The sequence below is a fragment of the Desmodus rotundus genome, chromosome X, assembly GCF_022682495.2.
Source record: "Desmodus rotundus isolate HL8 chromosome X, HLdesRot8A.1, whole genome shotgun sequence".
Classification (NCBI taxonomy): Eukaryota; Metazoa; Chordata; class Mammalia; order Chiroptera; family Phyllostomidae; genus Desmodus; species Desmodus rotundus.
In genome coordinates this window covers 61099823-61120300 of record NC_071400.1, presented here as the reverse complement: position 1 = coordinate 61120300, position 20478 = coordinate 61099823, and the positions used below count along the sequence as shown (strand labels likewise).

Sequence of the window (20478 nt, the reverse complement as noted above, 5' to 3'; positions counted from 1 at the left end):
CCTTCGCTGGGTTTAACCCGGGTTTGAGCACCTGGGCACCTGGCTGAGGACTCTGTTGACTGTAACTTATTGCTGCTTCTCGCCAACCCTTTAAGGTTGGTATTGGATCAGTCCCGATTGAAAAATGAAGACGTTAAGGCACAGAGAGATTGAAAGCCCTTTGCTGCTTGCAATTCCTAACCAGCTAGAGTCGCTGGCCAGAGTGCGAGCCACTTGTGGACTTTGAAATTTTCTAGCAGCCACATAGAGGAAAAAAGTAAAAAGATAAAGTTAAAATGATTTTTAATAACGAACTTTACTTAACCCAGTTATTCAAAATATCTCAACATGTAAGCAATACACCATATTAATAAATGGGACAATTTACATTAACTTCTGCATCAAGTCTCTAGGGTATGTGCTTTACACTTAGAACACCTCTGTTTGAACTCCACAGATAGGGGTCTGTGTCAAGTGCAATAGTCGCAGGACGCTAGTGTCAGTGGAATTGGATGGCCAGGAAGCAGTTGCAGGTTCAGGGCCTTTTCTGTTTTTGGTGCTCTTCTCACTCTTCTATCTCTCAAACGGGTTCTTAATCTAGCCTCTGTGGACTTGATTGATCCCCAGTTATTTCTTTATTGCAACGGTAAATGGAATCTTTTGCCATTATCTTTCCTAATGAGTTGCTGCTGACAGAACAGTTACTGATTTTCTTTCCAAGTCTCCTCTGCCAATCAAAGAATAGAAAATTCTCAGTTTTATTTCACTGTGGCTTAAAAAAAGGATTGGTTTTTCCTCACATAACTTTTCGTCAATCAAGAATTTATTTTGGTGTATGCCAAGGTACTAAGAATGATCTAAATTGACTTTTTATAAATAACCAAAGCTCCCAGTATCAACCAATTCATGAGTAGTTTGTTACTTCCCCCATTGTTTTATATTATTTCATTGGTACATGTTTGGCTGAATAAGTCTGAGATACTCATTGATGGTTCTCCTATGGGCTTCATCTTTCTCCAATACTCATCTGATCTGTTAGCAAAGCCTATTAGCTTTGCTTTCAAAGGAGGTGTAGAATCTGATGGTATTTTACCACCCTCACTGCTGTCACTCGTCCATGCCATCATTATGGCTCTCCTAGGTTTTTTTCAGTGGCCTCCTGCGGTTCCCCCTTCTACTTTTTCCAAATAGTGTCTTCTCAACACAGCAGCTGAAAAGAGCCATTAAAGTCTAAGTAAGGCCATGTCCCTCCTCTGCTCAAAGCCCTTCAATGGCTTCCCTTCTGTAATGGGATGAAGAGTGGCCCCCCAAAAGATATGTGCTAACTCCTGGACCCTGTGATTGTGACCTTATTTGGAGAAAGGGTCTTTGTAGATATAATTAAGTATCTCAAAATGAAATCATCCTGGATTGCCCAAGTGGGTCCCAAATTCAACAACAAATGTCCTAGAAGAGAAGGAAAAGAAACATAGACAGAGAGAAGACCATGTGAAGATAGAGGCAGAGATTGGAGTGATTTCAGTCTTGCAGCTTCTATAACTGTGAGAGAATAAATTTCTGTCATTTAAAGCCACCCAGTTTGGGGTTACTTCTTATGGTAGCCCTAGGAAACTAATATACCATCTCACTTAGAGAAAAATCCACACTGCTTCTTGACTATTCAGGACTTCTCCAGGCACATTCTTCCCTTTTCCTTAAATGTATCTTGTTTACTTAATATTAACCTTATGAAGCCAGGAAATTTTTGTCTATTTTGTTCGCTGCTATATACCCTACTCCTAGAAAATATTCAGTAAATACTTGTTGAATGCATCTGTCTTTTGAATCCCAAAACCCCATAGACCTTCCCTTACCAGCCAAAGCAGCTCCTCCTCCCCTTCTCATGAAACTGATCCTGCCTTTCTTGGAGATCTTGTAGTGAAATCACCTGGTCAGTTGCCAAGCAAAGGGATGCCAATTCTCCTTGTGCCCTGCTCCCCCCTTCCCAAATTGTCTCCAATCCCAACCCTTAACTACATACCCAGAGAAGGCTCAAAGGACATTCCTTTTACCAAAACACTTAGGCATACTTCGGTCAAAATTCTGAAAAACTAGTCTGGGAAAGGAGGCAGGAAATGTTGTCATGGAGACAGATTTGCACTCTCAGTGGGAATTAAGGGGTCCTGGAACAGCAGAGGCCAAGTAGTGGCATCATGATAGGCAGCAGACTGCTAGCTGAAACCAGAATGGTTTCTCCCCACGGATCTTTCGTGGTAGCAAACTGATCACGGTATCCTGTTAATAGGCCACCTGTAGTGGGCCATGATCTGTACACCCCAACCATCACCAACAAAAACTGTAGGTATGGTGAATGGCAGCTTGCCATTCAGTTCACAGGCTCAGAACCCTCAAGCAAAGGTGAGGCCAGGTACATTTAACACTACAACATATACTGTGTTTTAAACCTTCTTCCTACTTTCCCCTGGGGACATAGAATGCCACTGTGTTCCACTGGTCAGAAATGGAGTCTTAGTCCTTGTCCCATTCACTATGGAACCCCCTGTGGCTCTTTCCCCAATCCCTGATTGCTTAATTGGAATAAACACAATTGGCAGATGGAAACATTCCCACAGGGGCTTCCTGACTCAAGGACTGAGGACAATTCTAAACAGAAAGGTCAAAAGGAAGCCCCCCCCCAGCACTGTCCCTTCAATCCTCTGGCACATTATCATAATTAAGTCCCTAGGGACTAGCTTGATCACTTCATTGTCTCCCAAGACCTCATGCTGGTCCACCGCATTAATGACATCCTGCTGAGGCATAGGAAGTAGCAAATATTTCACCACAGGATGAGCGATAAACCCCAGGAAAATTCAGGGGCCCAACACTTCTGTGAAGTTTCTGGGCATCAGGGGGCTGAGGCCTATTGAGATGCTCTGTCTAAAAAGAGAAATGACTTGCTGTACCTCAACCATACTGCCACTAAGAAAGAAGCACAATGCCTGGTGGGCCTCTTCCTGAAGGTGACATACCCCATTAGGATGCTACACAGAGCCTTTTCCACACCTTGATGAGAGAATCACAGCTGAAGCCTCTGAAATTTGGGGTAAAAAATAAAGCTAAGACATATGCGCACGCGCGCACACACACACACACACACACACACACCCCCCAATTTGCTGGGAAGAAAAGTTCCTGACTTGCTTTAGTCCCTAACTGAAAATGAATGACTGTGTGATTCAAGTCGTCTCAAAACCTGAGCTGCACGTCACGAACTGGGCATTGTTTGACCAACCAAGCCACAAAGTCAAGAATGAGCAGCAGCACTCCACTGTCCTGTACAGTGGTGCCGCTTCTGGGGAAAACAGTCTGGCAGTTCCTCAGAAGGTTAAGCAGAGTTGCCATATGATCAGCAATGGCACCCCTAGGTGTATATACCCAAAAGATTTGGAAACAGAGACTCAAACATGATGTCAGGGACCCGTGCAGCATGATTCACGGTAGCCAAAAGGTAGAAACAACCCAAATGTCCACCTACAGTTGAATGGAGTAAATGTGGCCTATCCGTGCAATGGAATATTTTTAGGCCATGAAAAGGAATGAAGTACTGATACATGCTCCAGCATGGAGGAAACTCAAAAGCATCATGCTAAGTCAAATAAGTCAAACACACAGGGACAAATATTGGGGTAGGCAAAAGTAGATTTACAGTTGTGAGTACGCAAAACACAGAGTTTATTTTGTATTATTATTTATGCTTGTATTATATATATTTTCCCCTACAAATACTGTAAACCTACTTTTGCCCACTCCTGTATTGTATGATTCCGTGCATTTAAAATAGCCAGAATAGGCATCCTAGCACAGACAACAGGCATGTGAGTGAGGAAGCTTCCAGAATACTATAGCCTCCAGCCATCCAGTCACCCTGAACCATCTAGTCATTTCAGCTGAATCTGCAGACATTATAGAGCAGAGAGAAAACATTATCACTGTCCTCTCGGAAATCCTCAGCATAGGGCAACCTGAGTATGTGCTGACCGGGAATCAAACCCGCGACCTTTTGCTTTGCAGAACAATGCTCTTACCAACTGAGCCAGGGCCAAGCATCGTTTCTGTTGTATTGTATGGTTGAAACAGTCACAAGCCTACCCAGGTTAAAAGGGAGATGGTATCAACTCCACTCTCAATGAGAGGAGTCTCAAAGAATTTTGGAGCCCTGGTTTAAAACTGCTACATTTACCAAGACCTAACTGACTGCTGTGCCAGCCAAACTGGTGAATCAAATGGGAATGTGATAGAAATTGCCTTCTCTGCATTTTTCAAGTCTTTGATAATGAAACTAATTTTTGACGTTGTCCCCTAAGTATGCAATGTTTCTTCTGACTTACATTTTGGCTGGAAGGTGGAGCTCCAGGGGTTTCCACTTGGACTTTTCTGCCATGATTTCCTCACTCCATGGGTCAGGAAATCAATGGGGGGATTCTGCTGATGTTTTTAATTTTAGCCATTCTGCTCTGTATATAGTGGCATCTTACAGTGCTTTTAATATGCATTGCCTTAATTGCTAATAATTGAACAATTTTCTATATTCTTATTTGCCATCTTTATATTCCCTTCAGTGAAATGTCTCTTCATATCTTTTATCTATTTTCTAATTAGATTATTAGTGTTGTTTAATTATTGAATTTTAAGAGCTCTTCATATATTCTTGATATGAGTCTTTTTGCAGATATGTGGTTTGCAAACATTTTCTCCCAGTCTTTCTGTACTTCTTACAAGGTATTTTGTAGAGTAAAAGTTTTAATTTTAATAAAGCACAGTTTATCGACTTTTTTTTTCTTTTATGGCTTGTGCTTTTGGTGTCATGTCTAAGAACTCATCACCGGGCCCTAGGTTTCAAATATTGTCTCTTATGTTGTCTTCTAAAAGTTTTTTATTTATTTTCTTTATTTATTTTTAGAGAGAGGAGAAAGGAGGGAGAAAGAGAGGGAGAGAAACATGGATGCAAATGAGAAGCTTCAATAAGTTGCCAACCGTAGGCACCCCTACAGGGAACAGAACCTGCAACCCAGGCATGTGCCCTGCCCAGGAATGCAACCACTGACCTTCACCTTTGCAGAATGATGCCCAACCAACTGAGCCACACTGGCCAGGGCTAAAAGTTTTATAGCTTTACATATTAGATATAAATATGAGCCATTTGTCATTAATTTTTATATAAGGTATGAGGTTTGAGTTAAAATTGTTTTTTATTTTTGTTTTGTTTTGTTTTGCCTGTGCAGGTCCGATTGCTCCAACACCATTTGTTGAAGCAATCTTTCACCCATGGAATTACTTTGTGCCTTTTTCCAAGACCAGTTTTAGCTAATTTATCTGAGTTTATTTCTGGGTTCTCTATTTCATTCCATTATCTATGTGTCTATTCCTCTAACAATATCACAAGTCTTGATGACTGTAGCTATATAATAAGCCTTAACATTGTGTAAAGAGCTTTGTGTTTTAACCTTACATCCTCATTAGTTATGGGAGTTTTTCTGTAGATTCCTTGGGATTTTCTACGAAGACAATTACATCTGTAAATTGAAACAGTTTTAGTTCTTCCTCCCCAATCTGTGTGCTTTTTGTTTCTTTTTTTTGTTTTGTTTTCTTCTTTTTTTGACTTATTCCACTGGCTAGAACTTCCAATACTATGTTGACCAAGAGTAGTAAGAGTGGACATCCTTCTCTATTCCTAATCTTATGGGGAACGTGTCTTGTTTTTCGCCATTAAGTATGATGTTAGTCATATGTGTTCTGCAGATGTTCATTAACAACTTGAGGAAGTTCTCCCTCTATTCCTAGTTTTATTACAGTTGTTGTCATGAATTGGTGTGGAGTTTTGTCAAGTGCTCATCCTGCATCAATTGATATAATTATGGGACTTTCCTTCTTTTGCTTATTCATGTGGTGGTTTTCGTATATTAAATGAGTGTTGCAGCTCTAGGATAAACCTTACTTGGTCATGGTGTATAAAATTTTATATATTTGTAAATTCTACTTGCTACCATCTTGTTAAGAATTTTCAAATCTACATTCATTAGGCATATTGGTCTGTAGTTTTTTAAAAATTATTTTTACTGTAGTTTTCTGGGTTTGGCATCAGAGTGATACTGTCCTCATAGACTGAGTTGAGAAGTGAGTGATTTGGACTTGTGACAACAATTTCATTTTTTCTCACTAAACTTTGTTTTAGTGGGTCTCAAAATTCTGTGACATGTTTTTGGTCAAGTTGTTTCCACTAAAAAGTACTGATTTTAAAAACTAGTAACTTAAAAACTGTCACACGAAGAAAACCAAATGGTCCACAAAGCATTCTCCTTTCCTTCTGAAGATTTTATGATGCATTGTAATCATTAATCAGTGTTTTACTATTAAACTTAAGTGGTCAATTGATACAAACAGTTCTTGTGTGTGTGTCTGTTTGTTTTTGATTTTTTGACTTTTCAGATAAAATTTATTATTACATTTGGGATTTCTTTATTAAACCGTAACACATGGGATCTGTGTGTGTCTTTTTTATGGTTGCATAAAGAGACAAACAGTTCTGAGACTGCTCTTCCACTACTAATTAAGTCAGGGGTGGCAGGTGTTGGGGATAATATTCACTTAGCCTTGTGCGCTTTCTGGGCAGACTTGATGGCTTTGCCAGCTCTAGCCGCCTTCTTGTCCACTGCTTTGATGACACCCACAGCAACTGTCTGTCTCATGTCACAAATAGAAAATGGCCCAGAGGAGGATAATCAGAGCACCTTTCAACACACATGGTCTTGCCTGGAACCATATAAAAAATGGCATGGCCCTGGCTGGTGTAGCTCAGTGGATTGAGCGCGGGCTGTGAACTAAAGGGTCACCGGTTCAATTCCCAGTCAGGGCACATGCCTTGGTTGCAGGCCAGGTCCCCAGTGTGGGGTGCTTAAGAGGCAAACACACACTGATGTTTCTCTCCCTCTCTTACTCCCTCCCTTCCCCTCTCTCTAAAAATAAATAAATAAAACCTTTAAAAAAAAAGAGCCAGCCTGCCTTTCTCCAGGCTTCTCTTTAAAATAAATAAATAAGTAAATAAATGTGAATACAAATTAAAAAATGGCAGCATCACTAGGTTTCAAAAACTTCAGGCCATCTTCCAGTCTTTTCTCAGAACAACGATCAATCTTCTCCTTCAATTCAACAAATTTGCAAGCAATGTGAGCTGTGTGACCATCCAGCACAGGTGCATGTCCAGCGCTGACTTGGCCTGGATGGTTCAGGATAATCACCTGAGCAGGAAGCCAGCTGCTTTCATTGGTGGGTCATTTTTGCTGTCTCCAGCCACATTGCCATGACAAACATCTTTGACAGACAGATTCTTGATGTTGAAGCCCACATTGCCCCCAGGAAGAGCTTCACTCAAAGCTGCATGGTATGTTTCAACAGCCTTCAGTTGTAGCATCGACTGGAGCAAAAGTGACCACCATGTAGGGCGTGAGAACGCCAGTCTCCACTTGGCCCGCAGAGACAGTACCAGTACCACCAATTTTGTAGACATCCTGGATGGGCAGACACAGGGGTGTGTCACTTGAGTGAATTGGTGGCAGGATGCAATCCAGAGCTTCACGCAGTGTGGTTCCACTGGCATTGCCATCTTTACAGGTGACCTTCCATCCCTTGAACCAAGGCATGTTAGCATTGTCACCATTTCAACCAAAAATTGGCACAATTTCAACCAAAAATTGGCACAAATGCTACCGTGTCAGGTTTGTAGCCAATTTTATTTTTTTATAATTAAAAAAAATTTTACTTATTTAATTTTTAGACAGAGGGGAAAGGAAGAAGGAAGAAAGGGAGAGAAATATCAACGGGTGGTTGCCTCTCTCGAGCTCCCACCTGGGGACCTGGCCCGCAACCCAGGCATGTGTTCTGACTGGGAGTCGAACCTGCGACCCTTTGGTTCGCAGCCCGCGCTCAATCCATTGAGCTACACCAGCCAGGGCTATTTTTTAATAATTTTTAAAAATGTTTTTACTGATTATAGAGAGAGAAGAGGGGAGGGAGAGGGGGAGAGAGAGAGAGGAGAGAGACAGAGAGAGACATCAATGTGAGAAAGAAACATCAGTTGGTTGCCTCCTGTATGCACTCTGACCGGGGATCAAATCTGCAAGTCTTGGAGTGATGCTCCAACCAAATGAGCCACCTGGCCAGGGCTAAAAGCCACACTATTTTAAATGTAACAATAATGGATATGATGTCAGGATTTTTCATAAGACATGAAAAAGACTATCACTGATAATAATAAAGTCAAAATTTCATATTTCAGATGGAAATTAGATTACTTTTACTCTCGGAGAAGCACTCTGTAGATGTCCTTATAGGCAAAAAGAGAGTTTCCCTATCTGAAATTGTACCATGGCAGTCTAGGCCTTTAATTCACGTACTTCATAGATTATTTGAACAAGAGGTGTGTGGGAAGAGGGGAATATAGGAAGGCACAGCCTTCTTCCCTGCTTACTGGCTTTTCATGCACATGTAAGCTATCACCCCATGTCTGTCCTTGATCCAGAAATTGGAGAGATATTTTATTTGTATTTTTTTTTAAGATTTTGTTTCCTTTTAGGGAGACAGGAAGGGAGGGAGAAACAGAGAGAAACACTGATGTGGGAGAGATACATCCACTGTTTGCCTCCCTCACACCCGCAGTCAGGGACCTGGCCCACAACCCAGGCATGTGCTCTTTTTGGGAACAGAACCAGTGTCCCCCAGTTCACAGGCCAGTGCTCAGTCCGCTGAGCCACACCAGCCAAGGTGAGAGACATTTTATTTTAAAATTTTCTCTCTTTTCATGGAGAATAAGTTAGATGCATGACCATTTTGCCCATCATAACACAATTGAGATAGAAACTCTTCCATAATAGTGGACATTTATTTTCACAAATCCTTCTAGTTATAAGATTTACAGTACTTAATGAACTACCAAACGAAACCTATTTTAAATAAGTAAATGGGGAAGCCACAGAGAGAATCCAGGTACTGAAAACCACTTTTTATTTAAAGCCTCTTCTCCCCAGGCTGGAGTGGGATGGGGTTGATGAGAGGAAAATGAAAACTGTGGGGGTGGGGAGAAAATGCAGACAACTGTAATTGAACAGCAATAAAAAAATGTTTTAAAAAAGGAAACAATAAAACAAAAACAACAAAGAAAGAAAACTGTGATATATAGAGGTCATCTCTCCCTAGGAACTGGGGAGGAGTGACCACAAAGAAGCAACTTGGTTTCCTCTGGAAGGGAGAACAGTACACTCTGAAACATGCAGGAATCATCACATCCTTATCTAACCTACCTGGTTAGCCTGGGGGTGAATAATGGGTAATCACAAAATTAATCAGGTTGTGACTTGAATTGAAGCTATTCTGGATGATGTTGTTTTCCTAGGGCAAATCAACACAGAGCTTGGCACCTGGTAAGTGGCTATTTTTCTGACAAATGCTCTTTTCTCTCTTAATCAGCAGATACTATCTGAAGCAGCTAGCTTTCATCTGGAAGGAACAGAAGTCTGACTTTAGAGCCTTATCTAAGGGCTATGCCTATCCTCTGGCTGATTGTCATAATCCAGGGGGAGTGGAACTTGATTGCTGCTCTAACCACGGTGAACACCACTGGTTTATTACAACGAAGGCATTTTGCTTACTGGACCTGGCGAGCAACGGATAGCGTAGATGCTTTATTAAGACACATGTATGCCAGAGGATGGGAGATAAAACCCACAAAAACTCGAGAATATGACCCTTAATGATGTTTTGAGATGGTCTGGACCATGTCGGCTATTGAACAAGTTGCTGTGCCTCATATCACTTACTACTCAGAAAGAGGTACAGCACTTGGTGGGGCTCTTCAGATTCTGCAGGCAGCATATAATACACTTAATTATGTCACACCAATGCATGAGGCAAGTAATCTGTAAGGTTGCATGCTTTCAGTGGGACCCAGGGTACAGAGAGGCTCTGCAGCAGGTTCAGGACACTTGACCTTTATGATCATGCAGATCCAACATGCACAGAGCCCCCTGACACCATGGGAGGCTACATGGAATCTCTGGCAAGTTCCAATAGGAGGAACATACAACGGACACGTAGAGTTTTGAAGCAAAAGAAGTATCGGTATTTTCCTTTAGATTAGCAGCTTCTGGCTGGCTCCTGGGCTATGGTCAAGTCTGAATGTCTGACTCTGGGGCACCAAGGCACTGTGTAATTTCAACTACTCCTGATAAATTGGGTGCTAATTGATCATCCTCTGCAAGCGGGATATTTGGGACTAGACTCAAGCAGGTCTGGAAGGTACAGCAACGTTGCTCGAGCAAGTGGCTCACATCTCTGTGTCCCCTACTGCTGCATGACCCTTTCCTTTGACTCACACCTGTAACATCATAGGGAGTTCTTCGTGACTAGGTATATTGGTCAAGGTCTCAGAAGGAAGCAAATGGTGGACTCAATGTGTTGAATGGAGGAGAGTGTGATGAGGGGATTTTTTTTTCAGAGGTGAGAGCAAGCTTAAGGGAATTAGTTATGAGTGGTGAGGTTCCCAGGAACTGGCATCAATTTATATGGTTACGGCCACTGCCACTATCAGTGCCGTGTACTGAACCTGCCCACAGCAGAGACTAACACTGAGCCCTCCATAAGGTAGCATTCCCTGGTGGTCCAGCCAGCCGCCTGGTGACAGATTGATGAAATCAGACCACATATGTCTGCAAGGGACAGCAATTTTTCCCCACTTGAATAGGCACTTACTGTAATCTGCATTTCTGCCAGCATTCCCACCCATAGACATACCGCCCCTTATTCACTTCTGCAGTATCTCACATAATAGTGCTCCCGACCAAAGAAATCATTATAAAACAAAAGACCTGAGCGAGTGTGCTCATGCTGAGGGACTGCACTAGCCTTACCATGAACCTTGCTGCCCTGAAGCACCTGGCCTGATAGGATGGTGGAGTGGTCGGTCTATTGAAGACCCAGTTACTGCACTAGTCAGGTAAAATATACACTGAAAGGTGGAGTTTCTGTCTTACAGTATGAGGTAAACACTTTGAACTGATGACTGCTATGTGGTGCTGATTTTCCATAGCCAGAATCAACGGCTCCAGGAATTAAGAGGTGAGAGTGGATGTGACTCTTCTCACTGTCACATCTAATGATCCACTCTCAAGGTGTCTCTTCCCATCCCACAACTTTGAGTTCCGCTGGTTGCCAAGGTAGGAATGTTTCTACCATAGCTACAACATTGGTTCTATCAAATTGCAGATTGAGATTGCCATCTGGCCATTTAGGTTCTTTGTTCAACCAACAGGCAAACCACAAGTCTGCTGAGCTGGCTTGGATGGGGGATTATCATATGGAAAGTGGAAAGCTGGTAAACAAGAAGATTAGGGCTGTGAATGGAATCCAAAAGATCCTCTGGGGCACTTCCCACCACTACCACCAGGCAGGACCCCTGAGGATTCAGATTTGATGGGAATAAAGGTTTGGGTCACTCACCAGGTGAATTCTGACCATCTGAGATCCTGGCTGGAGAGCAAAGGGAGGACAGGGAGGGTGGTGGAAGAAGGAAGTTATAAAGACCAATTACAGTCTCAAAAGCAGTTACAGATATGAGGAGTGTAGTACATTTCTGTGTGTGCACATATGAACTTTTCTGATTTTCCTTCTCTATCTTATACACGTCAAATAAAGGTTGATAGAGGTTATAGGATATTGAGGTGCGATGGTGACTGAACTAGAAGAGGAATGACTATCCCGTAGAAATGGCTGCAGTGACTGATGGAACTTTTGGTCTCCTGTTTTAAGGAGTGCTTTTTAAAGTAGGTTTTTCCATCTGAACCTCTTAGGCAGGAAAGGGGGGAGGGTCAAGGATTCCTTCTGACTCTTTTGTTTCTTAACAATCAGCTTAAAATCAGTATCCCAAAAGGCCTTTTTGGAAGTAGCAAAACTTCAGTCCCCCTAAGAACCATTTGTCTGCAAACAATCAAGTGGAACAGGGAGGTCAAAGAGGAGGCAATGCTTTTCTTACTGCCTAACTATATACACGGCAGGTGCGGGTAACAGGTTTGGGCTTTCGGTACCCAGGACCAGCCCTTTTGACGTGACTGGTCACGGGTGGGGGTGAAGGCAGCGGGGGACAGTTCCGTACTGCACTGCACTCTGTGTAGGTCACGGGGCTCCTTCCGCGCGCTCTCTCGTGGTGCGTCTACTGGCCACTCGGCCGGGCTCTTGTTCGAAGGGGCTTCCCAGTTTTTGCTGCCTGCTTCCCCCACGGTCTCTCGCCGCGGGCGGTGGCGCCCGTCCCCTCCCAGGGGGGCGCGGCGGCCGGAGGCGGGGGTCGTGGCGGCCGCACGGGGCGGCGCTGGGAGGGCGGGCGCTGGGCCCGCCCCGTCGGCATCCCTGGCCCGACTTCCTCCGGCCGCGGCCGGCCGACCCAGCTGGAGGAAGCGGCGGCGGCGGCGGCCACGATGAGTTCGGGCGACGCTGTGTGCACCGGCTGGCTCGTCAAGTCGCCACCCGAGAGGAAACTGCAGCGCTACGTGAGTAGGGGCGCCGCCCGCCCGCCCTCTCGTCCTCGGGTCCCCACCCGCGGGGTGGCCACCGGGAGCCCCGGGGTTCTATGCGCCCCCAAAGCAGCCGCTCCCAGCGCTCGGGGCTGCAGGCAAGGCCGATCCACCGAAAGCGAAATCGCACGTCGAGCCAATGTCCAGCAGGCGGGCAGGGGCCCGGTGACTTGCTTGCGGAGCCCAGCGGCTCCAGACCGCCTCTCACCCTATCACCCTAGAAGAGGAAGGCGGGTTGGGGCTGAGGCACCAGGCACCATTCTCAGTGCAGAAGCGGCCAAGGAGACATCTCTAGTGCCCTGTCTCTGGAGAGGGGGGCCCCTGAGTTCCATTGCCCAGCGAGGAGAACAGGGTAGGGGTTAGAAAGAAGCACAGAGGAACGGGGCCTGCATTCCACTTGGACCGTAAGGAGTACTCTTTCTTGTAGCTGTCATCGGACACTCCTATCTGGAACCTTCCACAGAGTATAACTCGTTTCTCATGCTGTCTCTTCTCAGCTTTTTCTTTATGCTGACACGTTGCTTTTTTTCTAGTACCAGCAGGAACCACGGACTTTTGCTAGTATGAAATAAGGGACACTGGGAAGAGCACATCTTCCTACATATTGCATTACCATTTTAAATGCACTGCCCACAGCTCAAACGTTCATTATCTCCATCAGCACCCTCAGTAAGGTCTAAAAAACATTCCACTTGAAGACTTGATTGCTACTGAGTGTTCTTCATCCATTAGGAAGAACCACTTCAGCCCTCAGGGATTTGCATATAAATAGATATTAGGGCTTCTGGCTTTTTTTAGGCTGGGAGTAGCTTGATGGATCCATCTTGTTAATAATTCCCAATTTCTCTGCAACTCCAGAGCAGGGTGCTAGCAACAAACACACTCATGTCTGCTCTGCTCCACAAAAGCCCACCCACAAATCTCTTGTTTATGGCACACTCCCAAACTGGTGTCCAAGTTTCAGCCAATTTCAGCACTGTTTTGGTTCCTACATTTAGGAGGCACATACTGTGTGGAAGTGGAGGAGGTGGGATTATAAGAAAACTTTAAGCGTGTACGTGTGCTTCCAGAATGTGTGACCGCAGCCTTCCCTGAGCATGCAACTGCGTGGGGCTCCTGTTCCCACTGATCCTAGGCTAGACAGTGTCACTCTTAGGAGTCTTTAGGAAGGTTTTTTTTTCTCTTGTTTGTTCTGCTGAGCAACATTTTACAGGAATGTTGTTCTTCTCATCATATAGGTGTCACGGATCTATACATACCAAGATTTTTCAGATTAAGTACCAGTGTGTTCCTTCATCATTTTTGTTTTGAGTCCCCAAGTCCATAAACACGAGGTCCAATATTTCTCAGCCTCTGAATCACCCAGCTGCTTCCCTAAAAAACACTGAAGCTGTTTTGAAGACTCATTCATATTCAAATGAGGCAAGAGACAAAAGCATGCTCCCCAGGACCTTCCTGGGCAGGTGAGGCTTTGTCACAGCGTGGTGCTCAGGAGGCCAGCCCAAGGTGCTATTCCTTGTTGCCCTTTGGAATGTGGGACATTTTAAAGGTCCACTAGATACTTTCTGAGCGTCACTTATTCTTCAGTAGATTATTCAGAAAGATGGTGAACCTGGACGGCAACGTTTATGGAAGATTTTTTTCCAGTCCTGTTTTGTGTCTTGTCCTGACCACACTGGCTTAGGAAAGTTTTTGAGTATTTTATCAACACTGGGAAGGCATGAGTGTGTATACCTATTATCAAACGTGTTTCATTCTTTTTGAGTGTAGTGGAGGTGTGGCAAGTGTGGTCTTTGCACAGCTTATAGGTAGGTAGGTGTTTGGGGCATTGTGATGGTGGGGTGCTGATAGAGGACACTTCAGACATTAGTATCTAGATGTCATCTTATCAACACTCCAAGACATAAACATTGACCTTTTAGCTCATGATTGGGATTTTTTTTTTTTCTAATTAGGGTCATAGCCTTAGTCAATGCTGTTTGGCCGAAAGATGTCTGGAACACACCTCAGACAGACTCCCCTTCCTCTCAGGTCTAAGTTCTGCAGGAACGCCTTGTTGCCACTAGATGGCGATTGTGTGTCAGTTCAACGGGGCAAGGACAGCACTATTATTCACAGCCAACTTTAATTAAGATCTTGTCATGTCCTCCCTTTAATTGAGTGCCAACTCGAACCAGGCCCTGTGTCACCAGCTAGAGATACAGAGCAAAAAAGACTTGATCCCTGACTTCAATAACTCCACAGTCTTAACATTTGTACCACAATAACATAACAAAGCAAGTTTGTCACACAAGGGGCAGTAACGCAGTTCTTTGTGCTGCCAGGTCAACAAGCAAGCACTCCTTTAATGTTTGTTAAATTCCAAATGGAACCTCAGTTTGTTTTCAGTGAAGTCTTTGAGTCCAAGGTAAGCTTGTCCTTCATCCTCTTGACTCCATGAGCCAAGGCAATCAGAAAGTTATTTTTATCACTGCTCTTTGAAAAGATAGTTAATTCTTTTCTTTCTGTATTTTTTGTTTCACAAGTAATATAGGAACATATTCTGTAAAAATCCAAACACTTGAGGAATAAATAGAATAAAAAGTGAAAGACCCTCTTTAATTTTCTTCCACATCCTACCTTTTCTGTGCGCCCCTCCTCACTCCCCTCCCCTCCCTAGGGATAACAACTGTTAGCAGTTTGGTGAGTATCATCCTAGAAAAATTTCTACAAAAGACATAATTTTCTTTTTGCACACATGAGATCATACTATAAAATTGTCCTACAATTTTCTTTTTGCACAACAGTCCTGGACATCTGGTTAGTGCATATAGATTCACTTCATTCTACTAAGCCATTGCCTAATATTCCTTGTAATAGATGTAACATAATTTAACAATTTGCCTATTAATGAACATTTGCCTTGCTTTATTTTCTCAATTTTAAAGAATGCTGTAACAGCAATGATAATAAAATGATAATAACTCAACTGTGTTGAATGGTTGTATGTGCCAGGCCCTGTGCTTCTATTATCTCTTTGAGCCTTCAAAGCCGCACTAAGAGCCCAGGTACTGTTTTTATCTCTGCGTGCAAGTTCTTTGTTGGGTATATAATTTGCAAATATTTTCTACCAGTGTATAGGCTTTTTTTCATTCTATTTATCATATCTTTTCTACAACAGATTTCGAATTTTTGATGAAGTCCAATTTATCAATTTTTCTTTTATGGATAATACTTCTAGTGTCAAATTTAAGGATGCTTTACCTAGCCCTAGACACTAAAGATTTTCTCCTATGCTTTTTTCCTAAAAGTTTTATGTTTGATATTTAGATCAGGGGTGTTAAACGCATTTTCACCGGGGGCCACATCAACCTCGTGGTTGTCTTCAAAAGGCCAAATGTAATTTCAACTCCTTAACAGTTAAGGAGTAGTTACATTTATCCAGTCCTGAAATTATTTCGGCCTTAAATTATTTATTTATTTATTTTTAGAGAGAGGGGAAGGGATGGAGAAAGAGGGAGAGGAACATCCATGTGTGGTTGCCTCTTGCGCGCCTCCTACTGGGGGATCTGGCCTACAACCCAAGCCGGCACTCAATCCACTGAGCCACACCAGCCCGGGCTATCGGGTGATTTTGAAAATATTATCCTTGTATTCTGTAACCTTGATAAACTCACTAGTTCTAGTAGCCTTGCTTATAGTTAGACCCTGTGGTACTGTCATTGTTACATAGAAGTGATGAGAGCAGTCATCCTTGAATTTATCCAGGTCTTATGGGGAAAGCATTGTTTTTCACCTTTTAAGTATGTTTTCTGTAGGCATTTTGTAGGTGCCTTTTTTCAAGTTGAGGAAGTTCCCTTATATTGCTAGTTTGCTGAGACTTTTTATTGTGAATTGGATTTTGTTAAATACCTTTCCTGCATCTATAAAAATAATAATATTGTCCTGGCTGGGTGGTTCAGTTGGTTGGAGCATCACCTCATGCACCAAAATGTTGTGGGTTTGATCCTGGATCAGGTTTTGGCTTTGATCCCCCATCAGGGCGTGTATTGGAGGCAACCCATAGATGTTTCTCTCATATCAGTGTTTCTCTCATTCTCTCCCTAAAAGCAATACATATCCTCGGGTGAGGATTTTAAAAAATATGACTTTTATTCTTTGTCTGTTACTATGGTGAATTATTCTGATAAGATTTTTGCATGTTGAGCCAATCTTAAACTTCTGGGTTAAGCTTCACTGGATTGTATTGGGTTAGCTGAAAAGCTCATTTAGATTTGTCCATATGATGGCTCCAGTAGTGCTTAGTTGTCTTTAGCTTCATTCAGAACAATTTTGTTAGATCGTATTGTGACAGCTGTTGTATCAGTGTGCATTTTAAAAAAAAGTTATCAAAATTGGTGAATTTTTGTGCAGGCATTTTAATATTGAAGATGGAAGAAAATACGCAACATTTTTGGCATATTATGCTTCATTATTTCAAGAAAGGTAAAAATGCAGCTGAAATGCAAAAAACAAATGCTTTGTGCAGTGTGTGGAGAAGGTGCTGTGACTGATCAAATGTCAAAAGTGGTTTATGGAGTTTCTTGGTACTGTTGATAGTTTGGCCAAATAATTCTTTGCTGTGGGGTGTCTCATGCATAGGAAGATGTTAAGCAGCACCCCTGGCCTCTACCCACTAGATGCCAATAGTGGGAGATAGCCAGCATACTCAAAATACTGAAGTCAATAAAATTATTGGTGAAAATTAAAAATGTGTGTTTTATTTTATGGAAAAAATTAAATGCATTTTTTGGCCAACCCAATAATATATTATCCTTTGTATATACTACTGTATTTGTTAATAGTTTGCTGAGAATATTTTCATCCTTGGTATATTGATCTGTAATTTTCCTCTTTTGTGCTATCTTTGTCTGGTTTTGATATTAGCATGATATTGGCCTGATAAAATGAGTTGGGAAGTGTTCCCACGTATTCTATTTTCTGAAAGGTATTTTGCAGAATTGATATTCCTTCCTTAAATGTTTGGTAACATTCACCATTATTTTTTTTAACCAGCTATTTAAACCAATAGCAGTTTATTACATCAAAGCCATAATTTACTTTAAGATTTCTTCAATATTACTTTTTAAAATTGAATTTATGGGGGTATTATTGTTTAAAAAAATTCCCCATTGAAACTCTCTGGAACTGGACTTTTCCTTGTGAGGTGGCTATTAGCTATAGTTTCTATTTCTCTAACAGGTATAGGGCTATTCAGGTTATTCATAGTTTCTTGAATGGGCTTTGGTAGTTTATGTTTTTCAAGGACTTTCTCTATTTCAGTTCTTGAATTTATTGGCATGAAGATGTTTATAATATTCCCTTATTATCCTTTTAATGTTTGTAGGATCTGTAGTGATGCCTCCTCTTTCATTTATGATACTGTTTATTTCTTCTCTATTTTTTCCCCTCTGATCAATCTGGTTAGACTTTTACCAATTTTACTGATATTTTCTAATAACCAGGCTTGAGTTTCATTGGTCCTCTCTATTGATTTTTTGCTTTAAATTTTATTGATTCATCCTCTTATCTTTACTATGTACTTTCTTCTGATTGCTTTGGGATTAATTGTATCTCTTCTTTATCTAGTTTCTTCAGGTGGAAACTTAAATTACTGATTTGAGATTTTTCTTATTTTTCAATTTATTTTTTTCTAATATAAACATTTAATACTATAAACTTCCTTCTCAGCACTGCTTTAGGTGCATCCCACAAAATTTGATATATTGTGTTTACATTTTAATTTATTTTAAAATATTCTTTAATGTCCCTCTGAGATTTCCTGTTTGATCCAAGGGTTGTTTAGAGGGTTTTTTTTTTAATTGTTTATTTTTATAGAGAGAGGAAGGGAGGGAGAAAAAAAAGGAGAGAAACATCAGTGTGTGGTTGCCTCTTGTGCACCCGCTTTTGGGGACCTGGCCCACAACCCAGGCATGTGCCCTGATGGGGAATCAGACTGGTAGCCCTTTGCTTCGCAGTGTGGCGCTCAATCCACTGAGCCACACCAACCAGGGCTAGAGGGTTTTTTTTGTTTAATTTCATATATTGGGGGATTTTGTAGATATCTTTTTGTTATTAATTTCTAGTTAAATTCAATTATGGTCTAAGAACAAACTCTGTGTGAGTTCTATTCTTTAAAATTTGTTAAATTTATATTATGGCCCACAATATAGTTTCATTTGGTGAGTATTACATGTGCACTTGAAAGAAAATGTATATTCTCATTGGGTGGACTGTTCTATAAATACTAGTTAGATTAGGTTGGTTGATAGTATTTTTTAAAAGATTTTATTTATTTATTTTTAGAGAGGGGAAGGGAAGGAGAAAGAGAAGGAGAGAAACATTAATGTGTGCTTGCCTGTCGCGTGACTCCCACTGGGGACCTGGCCTGCAACCCAGGCATGTGCCCTGACTGGGAATGGAACTGGCGACCCTTTGGTTCACAGGCCTGTGCTCAATCCACCGAGCTACACCAGCCAGGGCGGTTGATAGTATTTTTTAAATGAATTTATTGGGGAGACATTGGTTAAGAAAAAATATATAGGTTTTAGGTGTACAATTCTATAACACATCATCTGTATATTGTGTGTTCACCACCCCAAGTCAAGTCTCCTTCTGTCACCATTTATCCCCTCTTTATCTTCTCCTTCCTCTCATCTTTCCCCTCTTCTCTCTGGTAATCGCCATACTGTGGTCAGTCTATGAGGGGTGTTTTTTTTTTTTTCTTAATCCTTTTACCTTTTCTACTCAGCCCCCCTTCTCCCTCCCCTCTGACAGCTGTCAGTATGTTCTCTGTATCTATGAGTCTTTCTATTTTGTTTATTTGTTTATTTTAGATTCCACATAAAAATGAAATCGTATGGTACATGTCTTTCTCTGCCTGCTTATTTCACTTTGCTGTTGCAAAGGGTAAGAATTACTTCTTTTTTACATTGAGTAAATGTGCCACAGCTTTTTTCCCCACTCATCTACTGATGGACACTTGGGCTGCTTCCAAATCTTGGTTATTGTAAATAATAATGCTGCAATGAACATAGGGGTGCATGTATTCTTTTTTATTTAAATTTATTTATTTTTAGAGAGGGGGGAAGGAGGGAGAAAGAGGAAGAGAAACATCAATGTGCGGTCGCCTCTCACGCGCTCCCTACTGGGGACCTGGCCTGCAACCCTTTAGTTTGCAAGCCGGCACTCAATCCACTGAGTCACACAAGCCAGGGCTATGTTCTTTTTAATTAATATTTTGGGTTTCTTCAGATATATTCTCAGAAGTGGAATTGCTGGGTCAAAAGGCAGTTCCATTTTTAATGTTTGAGGTATCTCCGTACTACTCTCCACAGTGGCTGCACCAGTCTGCATTCCCACCAACAGTACAAAAGGGTTCCCCTTTCTCCACACCCTCACCAGCACTTGTTTGTTGATTTATTGATGATGGCCATTCTGACGGGTGTGAGATGGTGTGTCATTGTGGTTTTAATTTGTATTTCTCTGATGATTTGTGATGTTGAACATCTTTTCATATGTCTATTGGCCCTCTGTATGTCCTCTTTGGAGAAGTGTCAATTCAGGTCCTTTGCCCAATTTCCTTTTTGTTTTAAAGATTTTATTTATTTATTTATTTATTTATTTATTAGAGAGAGGGGAAAGAGGGAGAAAGAAGGAGAAGCATCAATGTGTGGTTGCCTCTCACGCTCCCCTCGAGATCCATTACCTCTCACACACCTCTAACTGTGGACCTGGCCTGCAACCCAGGCATGTGCCCTGACCTGCGCTGACTGAGCCACAGCAGCCGGGACTGAAGTATACTTTTCCTTAACAAATATAACTACCCAAGTTTCTTTTGATGTGTGCTGGCGTGATACCATGCCATTCTCCTTTTCCCATTCTT

At 42.0% G+C, this 20478-nt stretch overlaps 1 protein-coding gene and 1 pseudogene across 7 annotated transcripts in view; one reads left to right on the top strand and one right to left on the bottom strand.

Annotated features, from left to right (window-relative positions):
- Positions 1 to 6602: 6602 nt before the first annotated feature.
- Positions 6603 to 7746, bottom strand: LOC112308178 (elongation factor 1-alpha 1 pseudogene; annotated as a pseudogene).
- A 4502-nt stretch (positions 7747 to 12248) lies between these two features.
- The window catches only part of GAB3 (GRB2 associated binding protein 3), a 95644-nt gene continuing 87414 nt past the window's right edge, over positions 12249 to 20478 (top strand). For all 7 annotated transcript variants that reach the window (XM_053917608.1, XM_053917607.2, XM_053917606.2 and 4 more), the window contains exon 1: positions 12249 to 12551. In XM_053917608.1, the coding sequence (XP_053773583.1) occupies positions 12480 to 12551 (72 nt within the window). In that variant the 5' untranslated portion in view covers positions 12249 to 12479. The remainder of the gene's footprint in view (positions 12552 to 20478) is intronic.